Raw genomic sequence first — 17,781 nt, forward strand, 5'->3', positions numbered from 1 at the left:
GTAGGTTTATGATTGATAATTTTAAAAGTCTCCATTTATTTCGCACAATACTCAATATCTTTCAACCATTTATTTCACTCCTAATTGATCCAATTATAGGAAATAAAAATGTAGATTCCGAATATTCGTTCTTCGTTTCAACACCACTGAGCCGGAGTGAGTCTTTCTACTTTTACAAAACGGTATCATCATATAAAATCGTCAAAGTTCTCGATACAATCATTGCTTGACGCTGTTAACACCACACAATAATTCTGAACTAACGTACTTCAATCCTTAATATTTGTTCGTTTCATCAGAACTTATATAAACATATAAGAATACATTTAGAAATGTATCCTCAAACCGCACAAAAATTCACCTCAGCCTAAGAACTTTTAGCCGAACCGTGCTGCCAAAAGGCCAGGAGCCTCTTTTAGAATGAAAATAATCCTTCATTGTTAATATGAAAACTATCTAATACGTTGACGCTTTCATGTTATTTATAATTCTCTCGATTTCAAAAAGTGAAAAAAATATAATTTTTAATGTTTGGAAGAAATTTGGATGAGTGAATGAATCTTTTCAACCAAACAAAAAATATTATAAATAATACCATCTGGCATCATGTTATCGTAGAACGTGCATCTTTTTGTTTACATACGTCGCATTTTCTACCGTCCCGAGAGAGAATGAGAGTAAAATGTTGAAAGATTGAGTGAAATTGAGCTTAGGCCGGGAACTGGTTTGAAGTGTGCCGGAAATGCAATCGTTATGACTGAAATGAGTGTGCAGCGTTAATTTAAATCAAATAAAAGCTTCATCGTTTAATGTTTAGCAAGAATAGCTTTTTTAAGCAGAAATGAACTTCATTGCAGTATTTCACGGCCCACAACATTCAGGAAAAGTCATAAATATCAATTAAATAATGTAGTCGTATGCATGTTAGGCCGGGAATTGGGTAAGAAACCCTATTATCTATCTGTCCTAAGGAGACATATTTATATTTGATGGTTGGAGGGTCATTGGAAAAGGGGGGGAGGTTAGAGGGAGGTGTATTGTATAGCTTTCGATCAACGCAGTGTAACTTCTGAACGCTTTGGCCGATTTCAACCAAATTTGGAACACATTCTCTGTCTAAGGAAGACGATATTAGACTGGCTGGGATTGTCATAGAGAAAATTGAGGGAGGGCATATTTATGAAACGAACAGTTTTGTATAACTTTTTAACACATGGGTCGACTCATTGTTTAGAAAACTTAAAAAAACGAACAATTCAGTATAACTTCTGAACCCTTTAACCGATTTCCACCAATATTGGAGAACATATTCTTTTTCCTTAGCAGATGATTACAGATGAGATGGGACAGTCATTGGGGAACGGGGAAGGTATATGAATGGTTTGGAGTACGAGATTATGCATGAATATGTTAAGCTTAATAACGTTAGACACAATGTTAGAATACAATGTAGACACATCGATCTACTTTATCTATGTGAAAATATACCTCAAATAATCATTTCTCTTTTACTGTTCCTAATCATGCCAACTTTTGCCCGGAAATCATTTAGATTATTACAAGAATTTATTTATTGGAGTCAATGTTCTCAAAAGTGTAGTCTGCCTTCTCCTTCTCCTAATCAAACGACAATGTATCAATAATAAAATACAATTACCCTGTTGACCAACTGGTTTTATCATTTTTCGAACGTAAAACAAACTGCGAATCAAACTGGCAATTATGGACAAGGCTGGGTACATACAGCTAGTAGCAAATAAAATCTGTTAAAAAAAAAACAAAAATATTTCTAATTACCTGCCGTTAAAATAATGTTCTTTTTTTGAATTTACAAATATCATTGTCTGCGCATGGAGTGAAATGATAGCCATTCTGCAGAATCTCGTTGTACGGGAAGAACAAAAATCTTTCAAAGGTTAAGATGAAATATTTACAAGTGATGGTGCACTTTAACGATGTTCGAATATTGAATTTCTTATTTTAATCTAAAAGTATTAAACACCTGAATTCCGAATTTGGATTAAATTATTGAAACAACCAAAGTTCTTTATTAAATGGCCGTTAAGCCTGCATCGAAGTACTACAAAGAAACTAAACTCACCTCTCGTAGTCGAACCGACAGTACAACTTTCCGTCCCGCATGAAGCATGAATGCATCAACCGGATGGCACAGGAAGTGCACTGCAAACAGCGTTCATGGTACGATATGTCCACAACTTTCATTATGTATCGATCGCAGATGGGGCTGCAGCATTGACCGCAAAGGGAGGTGGCGGTTGCATTTCCCGAGCCTGTTGTCGTCGCACTCGATTGGGTTGTCGACAAGGCTTCAACGGTTGCCGCCGCCGCGCCCACCCCGACGGCAGCCACCAAGCGTTCGGCCAGCGATGCACCCATGGCCGGCATTGGTCCGGACGTTGGCGGTGTGGTCACAGCTGCGGTTGATTGCACCGGTGAACAGGTTGCTTGTAGTGAGGATGTTTTACCAGCACTACAACTATTGTTGTTGGCACCACTATTGGGTCCGGCGGTGTTTCCACTGTTGTTATTGATGACGTTGTTTAAATTGTTGTTATTTTCATTTGCTGGCGGTAGCCCGACAAGACCATCACCAACTAGTCCGTTCGGCATCGTACATTTCATTTCCATGGGAACTGCAATAGAGAAAGAAAAACATTTTAGGATGAGCTTATGGCCAACAAATAGTTGTATTACATAGTTGTAGTACATTGATATGAAATTTTATTAAAACTGTATGTGGATCAACGTCTATATAGTTTTAACATGCACTGTTTCGCTAGTGGGGCCCTCCTTAGCCGTGCGGTAAGACGCGCGGCTACAAAGCAAGACCATGCTGAGGGTGGCTGGGTTCGATTCCCGGTGCCGGTCTAGGCAGTTTTCGGATTGGAAATTGTCTCGACTTCCCTGGGCGTAAAAGTACATATCATCATGTTAGCCTCATGATATACGAATGCACAAATGGTAACCTGGCTTAGAAACCTCGCAGTTAATAACTGTGGAAGTGCTTAATGAACACTAAGCTGCGAGGCGGCTCTGTCCCAGTGTGGGGATGTAATGCCAATAAGAAGATAAGAAGAAGAAGATGTTTCGCTAGTTAAGTATAGTTACGTCCTAAACAGTAAGCAAACAGTAAAATTTCAGGAATATATTAGTTGAGTGTTAGAAAAGATGAAACCTTGTCGGAGGAAACTTGTAACAGACTTTTCCAGAGAATTTTTAACAAATGGCTTTCAAACTATGCTGACAATCCGTTGGATATATTTCAACCTGTGTTATTGTTTTCACATTTTCCATTAATATTAATATATAATAATAACGGAAAGAGTTAACACTGATAATATTTCCCACCCTGTATTGATAACTAGCTTTATTGGCAGGTAGAACTCTATTCTTAAAATTGCACATTGGAAATAATAAACATCAACTCTACAATCTTCCTATGAATTGACGCGATACTCTTTATAGCAAGCAAGCAGCCCACCTACGTAGACAAACATCTGTTCTGTTGAACTTCCTTACCATGCCTCAACGAGAAATGATTTGTAAATTCCTTTCATTCATTAGGCTGTCGCTCATTTAAGTGTAGGCATGTTCCTGAGACAAGTCAGCGATGATCTAAGGTTAAACCAGCGGCAAAGTGTTGACAGGATTAGGGCATTGTAACGTATAATGTCATAAGCTGAATGAATATTTAAGTACATTATGTACCAACCACGCGCCGCCCGACACAACTTCTCCGTTAACACTTCCGACAATGTCGCCGGAGATCGTTTTATTATTTTCAAAAGTTTCTACTACAGGCAGCAGCTACGGGAGGCGACAGGCACCCGCCGGCATAGAATGCGATAGTCGGAAGGAAAAGGTTAAACACCCTCACTTTGGCTGCACTGATGGTCTCTGGCATAGAGAAACAAAGTGTCAGCATATCAAGACTGGAAGCCGATATTTATGTTTATGGTACCTAATTATTTCAGGGCCGCCGAAAACGAAAGCACAACAAAAGCGATAAATTATGTCGTGAAAGAGTTAAGAGGCCACATTGCAAAAGACGGAGTGCGTGCGGAGTGATGATGGGCCTGGAAGAGCGACGACGATGGAAACGACAGAAATCAAACATGCGCCATTCACACTTTGCAGACGGTGGAAGCAGAACACGTTGTCGTCACCAGCCTGGCCACACGGGCAGCCAGTGGGAGTTATGTTGAGTAGACCGTAATTACACAACCGATGAATACTGAACGACCTGTTAGTGTATAGGTTAGGAGATTGATATCCGTACATTTGTTTAATTTGTAAAATTAAGCATTATTTGGATACGTTTTACTCAATAACTGGGATAAAATTCTCTGATTCCTCGTACTTCTGGTTAAAATCTGGTCATTTTTAAATCTCATTTAAATTTCGAAAAATGGATATTTTTATTACAGTTTATCAGTTTAAGTATATAACTAATTTGTGTTTGCCTTTTTCATTCACTGAGTGTATGTGATCAAAAGTTATGGCCAAACTACGATTTTTAGTGTATCTATTGCACGAGAAAAGCAGAAACACCTATAGGTGGATCAATCAGTTTTTTTTGTAGAAATAAAATCAGTTTAAAAATTACATCACGCATTACTTTGGCATTTTAAATTTCTCCTCGTCTTACTTTTTGTATAAAGTATTTAAAAATATTGTATGGATCGATTATATGACTAATTCAAAAACTGGAGAATTAAAAAAATGTATATTTATTTGGAAGACTGAATATGAATAAATCTAAATGCACAATACATAATTCAAAATATACAAAGCCCAGAATAATCCACCTAGCGGTGGATATGGTGCCTTTGTCGTGTATTATAAAACAAGAAAACATATAAGAGTAACAAGAAAAGCACATAAGAGAGGTCAAAATTGCACTTTAGGGAGATAGATAGTTATTTCTATTAATTCACATTTATTTGCGTTCATTTAAATTTATTGCAGCAGTTTTTGAAAATAAAATGTTTTCGATTTTAATTATTTTTTTTTCCAAGGGGGGGCCTCGGGAAAAATGGGGAAACAACAATGTTTTTTATAATAACTCCGGAACGCAATGGCCGATTGGTCCAATTTTCAATAGCGAAAATAGGAATGGCGTCGAATGCAACCTGTTGCAAACAAATCGGATGTACTTAGCGTACAAAAAAGTGTGTCTCACATTTTTTCGCACACACACACATACAGATATCACCTCAATTCGCCGGGCTGAGTCGATTGGTATAAAACACTACGGGTCTCCGAGCCTTCTATCAAAAGTTCGCTTGTGGAGTGATCCTATAGCCTTTGCGTATACCTAGTATACGCGAAAGGCAAAAATGAATAAAACACGGAACATTTTTTCCAAAAATTACACGTTTCTTTGAATAGCTTAAAGTTTGTGAAAAATTTACTTAAAAGTGTTGCTTCTTTCTATTTTTTATAAATGCTTTTTCAGTTGCACGTGCCCTGGAACGTAGTTAGGGGATATGTTAAATTTTAGCAACCCATTAAAGTTTCATAAAAAAGCGAATCAATACGCATATTTCTATAAGTGGACTTTCCACCCTTCAAAAATCAATCCGCCCAACCATATGGACACTATCATACCGCGAACCTGTTTCTACACACTTGTCACGCCAAATGTTTACAAACAGTCGAAGCCTAATCCCCCGACGCCAACACTTTTCACGTGTTGCAAATATGCTCCCGATTTGCTTCATCCGATTACTGTCATTTAAGTCTTCCGTCCTAGATCCGGGTGTTCTCCGTTTTGGAAACACCTCGTCGGTAGCGCAACTAATCAATCATAATCAGATTTCGCTTTCACTGGTAGGGCAGACTTAGCACAGACACATAAACCTAATAAGCGAACCCTCGCTCGGATGTGCATCACACGGAACATTGGATGAACTTTACTTCTTTGATGTTGCCTTCTAGGACAACGGTCTGCAGGCATAAATTCTAATGCGCATCAGGGGGAAAACACGCACAATTATGCATGCACATATTGATTAAATCGTGTTGCTTTTATGATAATCTCATCATCGTGACAAAAGAGACAGAACCCACGTGGTGTCTGTCAGCGTCGTGGGCTTGGACACCCCTTTTCCGATAAATGTAGGTGCGATACGTGTTTAGACATTTAAAAATTGCTATTAGAATTAAATGGTTTAGTTATAATTTTGATTCAGAAGAAAAAACCTACGATATTAATTATTCAGTGGGGCCATGTCCTACATTTCCTTAATCCTTCAGCTGCATATCGTACTGCTCAAAATTTTATAAAAGATCCAAATGTATGCATGAAAAATACTTTTAAAACTTCAAAATATTTATAAAAGCGTATTTCTTATCACGGCTTCTGTTGTAGCTTTGTATGGACACAAAATAAGTTTACAAAATAATAATTTTACGAAATAAGTTTGTTATTCCCATGATTCTCAAGAAGATGTTTTCAGTGAACGCTAATCACCCTTAGATTCAACATCCATCACCCAATAATTTATTACGGAATGGGTCTGTCCAGAGTCTATTATATATAGAGTTGCGCAAAGAGTGAAGCCAAATCTACCTATTGAACTGTCAAACCGTCTACCTATCGAGCAAAGTAAACAAATGCTTGTTAGTGAGGCGGAAGTATTGTTATCGCCTAATGATTATTATGGCGAATTAAAACGCATGAATGGAAATGTATTAGATTTGATCTAGAAACAGCTTCAAAAAACATCAATACATTCCATAATAAAGTAGCAACAAGAAACTCACGTGTTTGCACTCTGTGGGTGACCAGGTTATCGAATTAAAAAGCTTTCGAAGTGAACGCTCCCGTAAAAGTCACTTGAAAGGTTGAACAAAAGTGAAAGTTGGCAACAGACTAACAAGAGCATTATTCAGAATAAGTGTAAGAAGATCCTCTTTGCGTAACTCTATATAATAGACTCTGGGTCTGTCCATAAACCTCGTAGACTCTTAGGGGGGGTTTCAAAAAATTTTACGTTTGTCTACGAAGATAAACATGTGTGTAGACTTTTATTTCATTTTATTAGAAACCATAAATATGCACCGATCAAAAAAACAGCGCACACTGGGGCAGCCCAGGTTCAAACATGGAATAAACCTCTCAGTCATTAAAATGATGAAATTTACCATAGCGTAAACTTCAGCGAAGTTTAAATATACATCAATGCCGACACTTACTTACTTACTTATGAATCATGTACACCTCCGGTGGTGCAAAGGGCCGACTTGAAAGACTCCACCCTGAGCGTTGTCCAGCTATCGCTTTAACCTGTTGCCAGGTTAGATTTCGGTCGACTTCTTTTATTTCTTTATTGAGGCTTCGCCGCCAAGAGCCTCTGGGTCTGCCTCTGCTGCGTTGTCCCGCTGGGTCCCAGTCTAATGCTTGTTTACAGATTTCGTTTCCGCCCTTACGTAGAGTGTGGCCGACCCAGCCCTACTTTCGATCCTGAATTTCTGTTGCTATCGGCCTCTGGTGACAACGACGATGAAGCTCGTTGTTTGAGATCCAGTTGTGAGGCCACCAGGCCCGAATTACATATATACCGCATGCATCTGTTGATGAACACCTGCAGCCGTTGAGTGTTCTCCACTGATACACACCATGTTTCGGTAGCGTATAACAGCACAGATTTCACGTTAGAGTTGAAAATTCGTATTTTGGTGCGTTCACTTATCTGCCTGTTTTTCCAGATATTTCTTAAACAGATAAGTCTGACGGCAGTTTAGGTGCTCCATGGTTATAGGCTGCCATAACAGCCCGCGGTTTGGTTCACGGTCAATCGCATCTACCAGAATCTCGTCGATTACGATGAGGAACAGTAACGGTGATAGAATACATCCTCGCCTCACACTAGCTACGACCCGGATACGGTCGGACTAGACCCCATTGTGCAGCACTCTACACGGAGAACGGTACACAGCAACATAATGCCTTGCCAGTTACCGCATACAATCAGGTCACCCTTTCTGGGCACCTTCACTAAGATACCTTGAATCTAGTCGACCGGGAAAGTTTCTGTGTCCCAGATATTACGAAATAAACGATGCAGTAGTTGAGCGGATGTCATGGAATCAGCTTTGAGCATCTCGGCTGATATGCAATCGACCCCTGGGGCTTTATTCGATTGCATGCTTTGGATGGCTGTTTGAATCTCTTGCACTGATGGAGCTTCGGTATTGACGCGTGTTATACGTCGGATCCTAGGCAGATCATGACGAGGTAGGGATGGCCTGGCTGGCACTTGAAATTTTTTTTCAAAGTGCTCGAACCAGCGTTTCAGCTGGTCAGTTGGGTCGGTCAATAACTGATCATTCGCGTCTTTCACAGGTATCGATGCATTCATCTTCGCCCCGCTTAAGCGTCGTGAGATATCGTAGAGGAGGCGAATGTCCCCGGTTGCGGCGGCTCTCTCTCCTTCGTCGGCCAGAGAGTCTGCCCACGCTCGCTTGTCCCGTCGACATGGGCGTTTTACTTCCTTCTCAAGAGCCGAGTATCGTTGACGGGCTAAGACTTTGGCTCCTCTGGTTTTTGATCGCTCTATCGCGGCTTTGACTTCTCTTCGCTCCTCTATCTTCCTCCAAGTCTCATCGGTGATCCATTGTTTTCTCTGGATGCGCAGTTCGCCCAGATTGTTCTCGCTGGTGGCGATGAAGACATTCTTGATGGCGGTTCATTGGTCTTCCACGCTGCCACCTTCCGGAATATCTGCAGCACCCGTCTCCAGTTCTTCGACGAAGGACCGTTTCACCGTCGCATCTTCCAGTCGGCGTGTGTTGAATCGTCGTCCAACTCTTTCCTCCTTCCGACGAATTCGCGCAATGCGCAGGCGTATTTCGCCGATGAGGAGGTGATGATCAGATGCAATATCGGTACTACGTTTATTCCGTACATCAAGAAGGCTCCGTTTCCATTTTCGGCTGATGCAGATGTGGTCGATTTGATTGAAAGACCCCGATCACCATTTCGTTATTACCACAGAATTCTGCGAACATGGCGTCCCATAATGCGCTCATGGTTCGAGTTGTCGGATCCGATCTTCGCATTGAAGCCACCCAAACAGATCTTGATATCACCCTTCGGGATGCCATCTACGACGGCATTGAGTTGACTGTAGAAGTTCTCTTTGTCTTGCAAATCGGCAGCATCGGTTGGCGCATAACATTGGATTATAGTAAGGTTTCTGACCTGTGTTCTAAATCTGGCAACAATTATCCTTTCACTCATAGGTTCCCCCTTCATAAGCGCAGAGTGTGCCTGAGCGCTTAATAGGAAGCCAACTCCGCGATGCCGGGGAGCGTGTTCACCTCGTGTGTTCTCCAAAGCATGCCCAACGGACTTCACTCAGTCCCAGGATCTCAAGCTCTTCTACAATTAGACGCAATAGCCATACGCTATAAATTTTAGTCGTTGTAGGAATGATCGGAAGGTAAACAAACACACTTCGATACTGTGGGCTTCAACAGAAAGCACGTGCTTGAGAAAAGATAATATGGATGAGTGTGATTGGTCCGCAATTGCCTTAGGTGGTTGGACCGGATTTATCACATTACCACTAAGATAACTTAATGAGCATAACATGTCAGTATAGTAGCATACCATAGTTACGGTGTATTTCGTAGATTGGACACTAGTGATACTCAGGTTTTCCTTTTGAAAACCTTATTCAGATTGCTATCAGAAATTAAGGTGGGTGTGGTCCTTGATTTCAATCTAGGATAAAAATCACAAAAGCATGAGGATTACTAATGCTGGCCACGCCCATCTTCACCGTAACTTGGGAGGGGAAGGAAATGTTGGTGTAGTACTTAATTAACGAGAGGCCCCCGACTCAGCGACACCTTCTTAAATATCACGGAGTTGGATATTGGGGAAGGTATTCGTTGGGTCAGGATTTGCCTGTAGCTGACAAAGTGACCGTGGTAGATCTTACACCGTAATACACAACGCAAAGGTGTCTACACAGCGTTACGGAGGATTACCACTAAGATAAGGTGGTAACTTAATGAGGTAGTAAAACAATAATTCGACAATTTTTGAAAAGAAGCACAAAGAAAATAGATGAAGGGGCTATATACCCCCCAGGTATCGGGTTTCTAGAAGAATTTCTGTAAAAATAATCGTTGAAGAATTTTTTAATGAATTTTCCGATTTTTTTACCTTATTCTAATTTTTGAAGGAATATCTTGAGGAATTTACAAAGGAATTTCTGGATATATCTCCAAAGTAATTTCCGGAAGTTTTTCCAAGAAATCCCTCGAGGATATTCCAAAAGGACTCATGGAGAAAAGTCCAAAAAAAAATCATGCAGAAATTTAAGAATGTCGGAAATTCCTTCAGGATTTAATTTGGCAATTCCGTTCGGAAATTCCTTTACAAATTCTTTCAGGAATTCCATTGAAAATTTATTTGGAGATACATATGGAAAATCCTACGGAAATTCTGGAAGAATACCTACGGAAATTGTTACTTAGGGATTTCCGTCGGATTTTTTTAATTCCTTTAAAAATCAATTTTTGTTTTAAAAGCGCGTCTCGATTTTTTTTAATCTTTCAGAAATTTCACCGGAAATTCCTCTAGGGCAGAGGTTCCCAAACTGTGGGTCGCGACCCCTAGGGGGGTCGTGGGCTGTTCAGAGGTGGGTCGCGAAAGACAAATCTTAATTCATAATTTTGTTATTATTATGTCCCACAAATCTAATCCATATTTTAAATTAGGATCTAAGTTATGATTGGATGACGGCCTTTTTTGTTAAACGATATTCGGGCAAGTAGAAAGAGGTCCTATACAATCCAAATCTAAGCCCTAAACTCAATCCAAAACCAATCATAGTCCAATTCGAATCCAATCAAAATCAAATCCAAATCAATTTAAAATCCAATCCAAATCTAATTCAAATCCAATCCAAATCTAATTCAAATCCAATCCTAATCAAATCGAAATTCAATTCAAATCCAATCTGAATAAATTTCAAATCCAATCCAAATCCAACCCAAATTCAATTCAAATCCCATCCAAATCCAATCCACATCCAATTAAAAAAAATGACGAAATTTGGACAAATACAATGATGGGGTAAAAAGCAATTTATTATGATTTGTCCAATCTAACGCGAACTCATTTTTATCTAATTTCACAAAATCAATACATTTGGTACCTGGTGGGTCGCAAGCAATATGGGATTCTGCTAGGTGGGTCGCATATCCAAAAGTTTGGGAACCTCTGCTCTAGGGATTCCTTCGAGCATTCTTTTACGAATTCATTTGGGAATTTCTTCAAAAATTCTTCAAGAAATTCCTTCGGAAAATCCTTTTGAAATCCCTCTATAAACTTCTTTGGAAATTTGTTTGAAATTACTACGAAAAAACCTTCGGAAATTCCATCAAGAATACTTCTGAAATCTGTTTATTAGAGTGGGGCGTCATGGTCATTTTTTAAAATCAATGGTTTTTCGAAGCCATTCTGGGTCCTAAACAACTGTGCAGAATTTGGGCTCGATTGGTTGCTTCCTCGCTTTCCGCATCTCGTTTGAAGTTTGTATGGAAATTAGTATGGGAGAACGGGGTGTACCCTGTTAGGCATAAGTACGTTAGGCATAAAGACATTAGGCATAAGTACGTTAGGCATAATGGACGTGAGGCATAACGGACGTTAGGCATAATGTACTTTAGGCATAATGGACGTTAGGCATAAAATGACCCAAAGAACAGCCTATGACATAAAAAAGGCAGAATTATGCCAAACGTCCATTATGCCTAACGTACATTATGCCTCCTTAGGGCCCTCCTTAGCCGTGTGGTAAAAAAAACGCGCAGCTACAAAGCAAGACCATGCTGAGGGTGGCTGGGTTCGATTCCCGGTGCCGGTCTAGACAATTTTCGGATTGGAAATTGTATCGACTTCCCTGGGCATAAAAGTATCATCGTGTTAGCCTCATGATATACGAATGCAGAAATGGTAACTTGGCTTAGAAACCTCGCAGTTAATAACTGTGGAAGTGCTAATTGAACACTAAGCTGTGAGGCGGCAATGTCCCAGTGAGGGATGTAATGCCAATGAAGAAGAAGAAGAAGAAGAAGAAGAAGAAGAAGAAGAAGACATTATGCCTAACGTCCATTATAACTAACGTACTTATGCCTAAGGTCTTTATGCCCAACGTACTTATGCCTAACGTCGCGGACCCGGGAGAACGTATATGTTTGCATTCTTACTTCTAGAGGTTTCAGTTCATCGTAAACCAAGTGGCACATTGCGCTAAAGTATAACCCAAAGGATGCCGAAAAACTTTGCCGAAGAAGGTACGTTGCTGGAACGTTCACGAAAAAAGTTATAACGCTTCGAAGATTGAGTGTTCAAACCATATGCAAAAAATCATTTATTCTGCCAGCACTGCCGAACTACGTGGACCAATAATAATTTGACTAAGTGTTATTTCAGTATTATTGATTTTATAATACTTTGGAGCTAATGGGAGATATTCGGAATGATTTCACAAAGTAAAAATTCCGACTAGAAGGAAAATGGGGTTTGCCCTCTGACAATTATAGCCTATTCAGATTACACCATTAATGACATAATAATTGGCGTTTCAGGGTAAATACGCTTTATGATGTCATTATTTACGTAATATTCCATACATTTTGCGCTGTCAAATGATACCCGCTAAAAAGAGTCATGAAGAATTTATTACGAACAATTATTACGAGAGAGCTTTCGTTCTAACTGGAATGCAGGGAGAAATTCAACAAAACAAAACTGACAAGCGTCACACTCTCTTTGCCAGAGAGAAAATTCTCTCTGTTTTCATTTCGTTTCGTAGTTGACAGTCATGCTCTTTCTGTCGCAGCAGGGTCGAATGCATGTTCGATGGAAATCTTCTGAGCGCTGAAGAATAACTCGGATTGTGATGGTTTTGTGGAAAGCATTTTATATGATGAAAAATAATGATAATTATTTATTTTCCACTTATTCAACATGAATTGCTTAAAAAACAGATGCTCTCTAGAATTAACATGAAGTATTTAACTTAAACCTAGATTTAATAGAACAAATCGAATAAATTTTCAAAGTTCAAGGGCCAATGCGGAAGACAATTTAAAACGTTGGAATGGTTGTAAAACGAATATATTTGATGAATAAACATGATTTCATAAATTGTTTTAATTCTGCTCCTTGAATGGCTTAATATACTTTGGATTTCAACATTTTTCACGTGGGACAACTGTACGTTTTGAATGGGATGTATATATAAAGTAGAATAACCTTAAATAAAACATGGATTGGTAATGCATTAATTCATCCAAAATCCAGTTTAAATTATATCACATTCACACGATTCGATTTTGTTAGAAGCTGTATCATTGATTGTCGAGTAGAACGCAATGGTTCAGTTTCCATTTTTGAAAAAAATCATGGAGATACTGGTGGAAATACATTTTAGTTCGATAATATTTCTTGAAAATTGGTCCAATCGTCCATTTTTTATTTATTTGTGAGAATTCCCAAAAGTATCTAAATTTTTCTATCAAATCTCCGTTCGATCATAATACAGAATCAAAATACTTTTTAAACTTAAAAATAAATTGAGGAATAGTCTGATTCCCCGAAGAACGGCGCACCCAACTAATGAATGTAGCTTCGCTCATTATCCTTAATGAGAGCTTCAAATATTCTTCGAAAATTCCTTTTCATATTTTTTTAAATATTTTTTTTTTTTTTCGTAGAAACTTTGTTCAGAAAAAATGTTCAATTGTCGCCACACAAATGCTTGATTTCGCAAATTAAATTTTAAAACTCTCCTTGAATTCAACCCTGTATTACCGTGCAAATGAGGGAAAATGGAAACGTCAAGATATATTATCTTGCTGCAGTCTGAACACCTCGTAATAATTGGATACCCTCTCACTTAACAAAGTCATAAATAGCCCAATCTGAATATGCTATTACAGATTGTCCGGTAGTGCTGGCAGAAACATTAATTTCTTGCATATGGTTTAAACAATCAATTTTCGAAGCGTAATCACATTTTTTGTAGGCTTTCTAGCTACGTACCTTCTTCGGCAAAGTCTTTCGACATCTTTCAGACTATAAGCTAACATATTGAATCACGTGATTAAAGCCGCTAAGAGCAAAAATGTAAAAAAGTACGTTTTCCCATACCAATTTCCATATAAAATTAAAACGCGATGCGGAAAGCGAGGACGCAACCAATTGAGCTCATATTTGGCACAGGTGATTGGGGTCCCAGAACGATTCAGAAAAACCTAGATCTCACTTGATTGGATGATGTTTGCGTTTTTCCATATAATTGCGCCCCACTCTACTGTTTATATAGGAAGAAATTCTTAGAATCCCTTCGTATAGGAGTTTCTTCAGAACTTCATTCAGGAATTCTTTCGAAAATTATTTTGGACATTCCTCCGGAAATTTAATTAGCAATTCCTTAAAAACAATCTACCCACACATCATCTATTCAACTTCTTCGAAGCCGCATACGTTACAATCGATAGAGATCAGCTATGACAACGAATAAACGAACACGGATTTCCGGATAAACTAACACCGCTGGTCAAGGCGACGATGGATCAAGTGATGTGCGTAGTTGGAGTTTCAGGGGTTTCAGGGGAAAAGCGAAGCTAAACGGATTGGACTAGTCATCGACACGTCGAAGACGAAGTACATGATATGGAGAGGCTCAAGAGAGGAAAATGTAAGCCACCCACCACGACTTTGTATGGGTGGTGACGATATCGAGGACATCCTACGTACTTTGGACTCTGCAGAACGGATAGAGTTCGCCGCCGTACCACACTGACTATCTACAAAATGCTCATCAGACCAGTAGTTTTCTACGGACACGAGACCTGGACAATGCTCGTGGAAGATCAACGCGCACTTTGAGTTTTTGAGAGGAAAGTGTTGCGTACTCGGCCCATCGTGCCCCAGTGATTATAAAAATTGGCGGAAAACATGATTTTTTCAGAACAATGTTGGCGTATGTAATTTATTTTCAAGGAAAATATTCGATTTGGTGCGTTACGTGCCCCAGCTTAACTCCGCCAGTGACTATTTCTAGTAGCTATGAAATGAACGAAAACAAATGTTTTGGGACAAAACAAGTGCTTGGAAGCAAGTCAAGCACTTTTTAGCATACATGTTAATTACATTAAAATACGTTATATGATTAGAAAAACGATGATTACTAATTTTTCAATGGTTTCATCTCTTTATTTCAATTTTACTAGTTTTTCAAAGTGGCCCCTTTAATATAGGGCACCTATTTTTTCACATATCCATTTTCAGCTAAATGGACAAGTCGAGGCTGACCAAAGTTCACTAAATTCTGAATCCACACAAAAAATGGTGATGATCGGTTCAACAAAAAAGGTAACCCAAAAAATGGGGTGTACCTATTCTGCCCACGATCACAGACCTATTTGTAACATTGGAATTCTTTTCGATTTTTTGTCAAACCTATGTCGTCAGAAAATCAGAAAAAACTACCAAGTTGTTTCGTAACATTGAGCAAATTGACCACATAACAGTAACACTGGAAAATGTTGTCCCCGGTATGCCTTGCCTCGAACTAAAATTTACGCAATTAATTTGTACTCAAATATCAAGTAATGTGAATGTTGCTATCAAAAAGTACAACTGGAAAAAGTTTTTATGATGTTTTGAAAAAAAAATCAAAACCGAGATTTCATACTCATTGCATATCAAAATCTTTATAATTCTATTTCTCCCGTAGGCATGCATCCCGATTGTTACCTAGAAATATGCGATCATAGGCAGTATTAATGTGAGACAGACTATACATACATATTCTATTCGTGCAATAATGGCAGACATAGAAAAACTTTCAAAAATAATAACTGTGCAAATGCTCATAAAAAATTGAAAGCAGGTCAAATTCCAGTAGGAATGTATAGCCATTTATGAGAAATAAGAAGATTTATAGTGCACGAGAAACAAAATACGTACAATTTAGAAGGAGAGATGAATTTTGAACAAACCACTTTCCCATTGCTTTTGCATTGTGTTTTTGCCAATCAAAAAATCGTTTAAACATCCACTTTTCCATTAAAACTTTCTCAAATGTGATTTTGTACAACAAAAAAATCAGTGTCAAATATAAACTTACAATAATTATGTTGCTGATGTTGATCAATCATTGTTACAAAATGTTGACGGGCCAATTCCTCGGATTGTAACCGTCACTGTTCCTGACCAACGTTAAAATTGATGCTGTCGCGACTATACATTTACGTAACCACAATACTCCACTCGTGTACTTTTAAAAACGAACACGCACACGCCGTCACCAAATTCTTGTGAGTTTTGTTAATGCACACCCTTTCGTTATGCCTAATTATCTCCACTGCTTCCAAATATTTCCGTAGTATGTATCTTCTTGCTGTTAATTCCAAACCAACCAATTCCACTGCACAACGTATGGTTCACTGAATTGATTCCACTAATAAATCTTCAAGCAAAAATGACACTACATCTCAACAACAAGCTCGCCTTAAGACTCTAATAGCCAGATAGAAAACCATTCAGAACCCGCAACAAGGAGCCAGCGTCTTTGGCGCCAACGCCAATAAAAAAAGACGGTTTTGTTCAAAAGTACAAAGAAAAAACCGAAGAAATTCAAGTCCTCCACTCACTGGCACAAATCACATCCGACCGAAGTAAAAGGCGTTCTTACACGCTGGAAGACGGCTGCTGGAAAATTCAAGCTGAACCAGTCCACATATCGGAAGGGGAAAAACGAGCTCCACAAATCAGCCAAGAAATCACGAAATGGGAGCAAAAGTATGAAACCCGTTGCTGTGTCCAAAAACATGGCACGAAACAAGTGCCATTTGTGTTGCGATATCACCATATACACGACCGAAGGTGGCGCATGCATTTTCCACCCCCTTGCATAGAAACGTGCGGCGTTGTGTTGGTACGTTTTTGCTTTTCCTTTTCCCCTCATACATATTCACACGCGCCCAAACTCCGCCTTCTTTTTGCTTCAGTATGACGACACCAATATTCACGCAAAAATATGCTCTTGTACGCGAAGCATATTCGATGTTTTCTTTGTTGTTGCACTGATTTCATAGTTTTATAGCAAAACACCTTTGTGTGAAAGATAAATGTTTTATGCATTTGAGGTTTTAGGAAATGCAACGGAACGATGAGAGCCAGAGCGTCGAATTTGACATACACTATAGGGTTACTGCTCCTGGATTTCATCTCACAGCTATACTGCCGCTAACCGCAAGTCAGACATATCTGGACATGGTATCCATATAGAGATAAGTCTGACTTGCGGTTAGCGGCAGTGTACATATTCAAATGAATGAATGCAATGAAAAAATAAATAAAATAAATCCTTGGATTTGTTAAAGATTATTTTGAAAATCCTCAAAATTTTACTATTGCCCCCTCGAATTATTATTTTTGGGCCAAAAAATCCAGTGACATAATTGCTTTTAAATACTATAGATGACCCAGTATGACCCGTTCTGAAATGCCCATGAAAAATTTCCATGCGATTCTTAATTTTAGTTTCTCACGATTTATTTTACCTTAGGTACTCGTAATTTTCGCTATAGGAAATATCATATAAACCCGTCGGAAACGAACATATTTTCTTTTTTTTTAACTTTATTAATGTGTAGGTATACATTTTCTGAAGGAATGAAGAAAATCCATTTAGCCGTTTTCAAGTTACATATGCGGACACA

The 17,781-nt window shown here is 38.8% G+C and overlaps 1 protein-coding gene across 1 annotated transcript in view; it reads right to left on the reverse strand.

The window, feature by feature from the left end:
• Nucleotides 1–16,841, reverse strand: part of LOC134215784 (LIM homeobox transcription factor 1-alpha) — a 69,832-nt gene extending 52,991 nt beyond the window's left edge. The window contains exons 1-2 of the mRNA XM_062694901.1: nucleotides 16,185–16,841; nucleotides 2,102–2,654 (exon numbers count right to left, since the gene is read on the reverse strand). Of these exons, the coding sequence (XP_062550885.1) occupies nucleotides 2,102–2,654; nucleotides 16,185–16,215 (584 nt within the window). The 5' untranslated portion in view covers nucleotides 16,216–16,841. The remainder of the gene's footprint in view (nucleotides 1–2,101; nucleotides 2,655–16,184) is intronic.
• Nucleotides 16,842–17,781: the final 940 nt, after the last annotated feature.

Source organism: Armigeres subalbatus, chromosome 2 (genome assembly GCF_024139115.2).
Source record: "Armigeres subalbatus isolate Guangzhou_Male chromosome 2, GZ_Asu_2, whole genome shotgun sequence".
NCBI lineage: Eukaryota > Metazoa > Arthropoda > Insecta > Diptera > Culicidae > Armigeres > Armigeres subalbatus.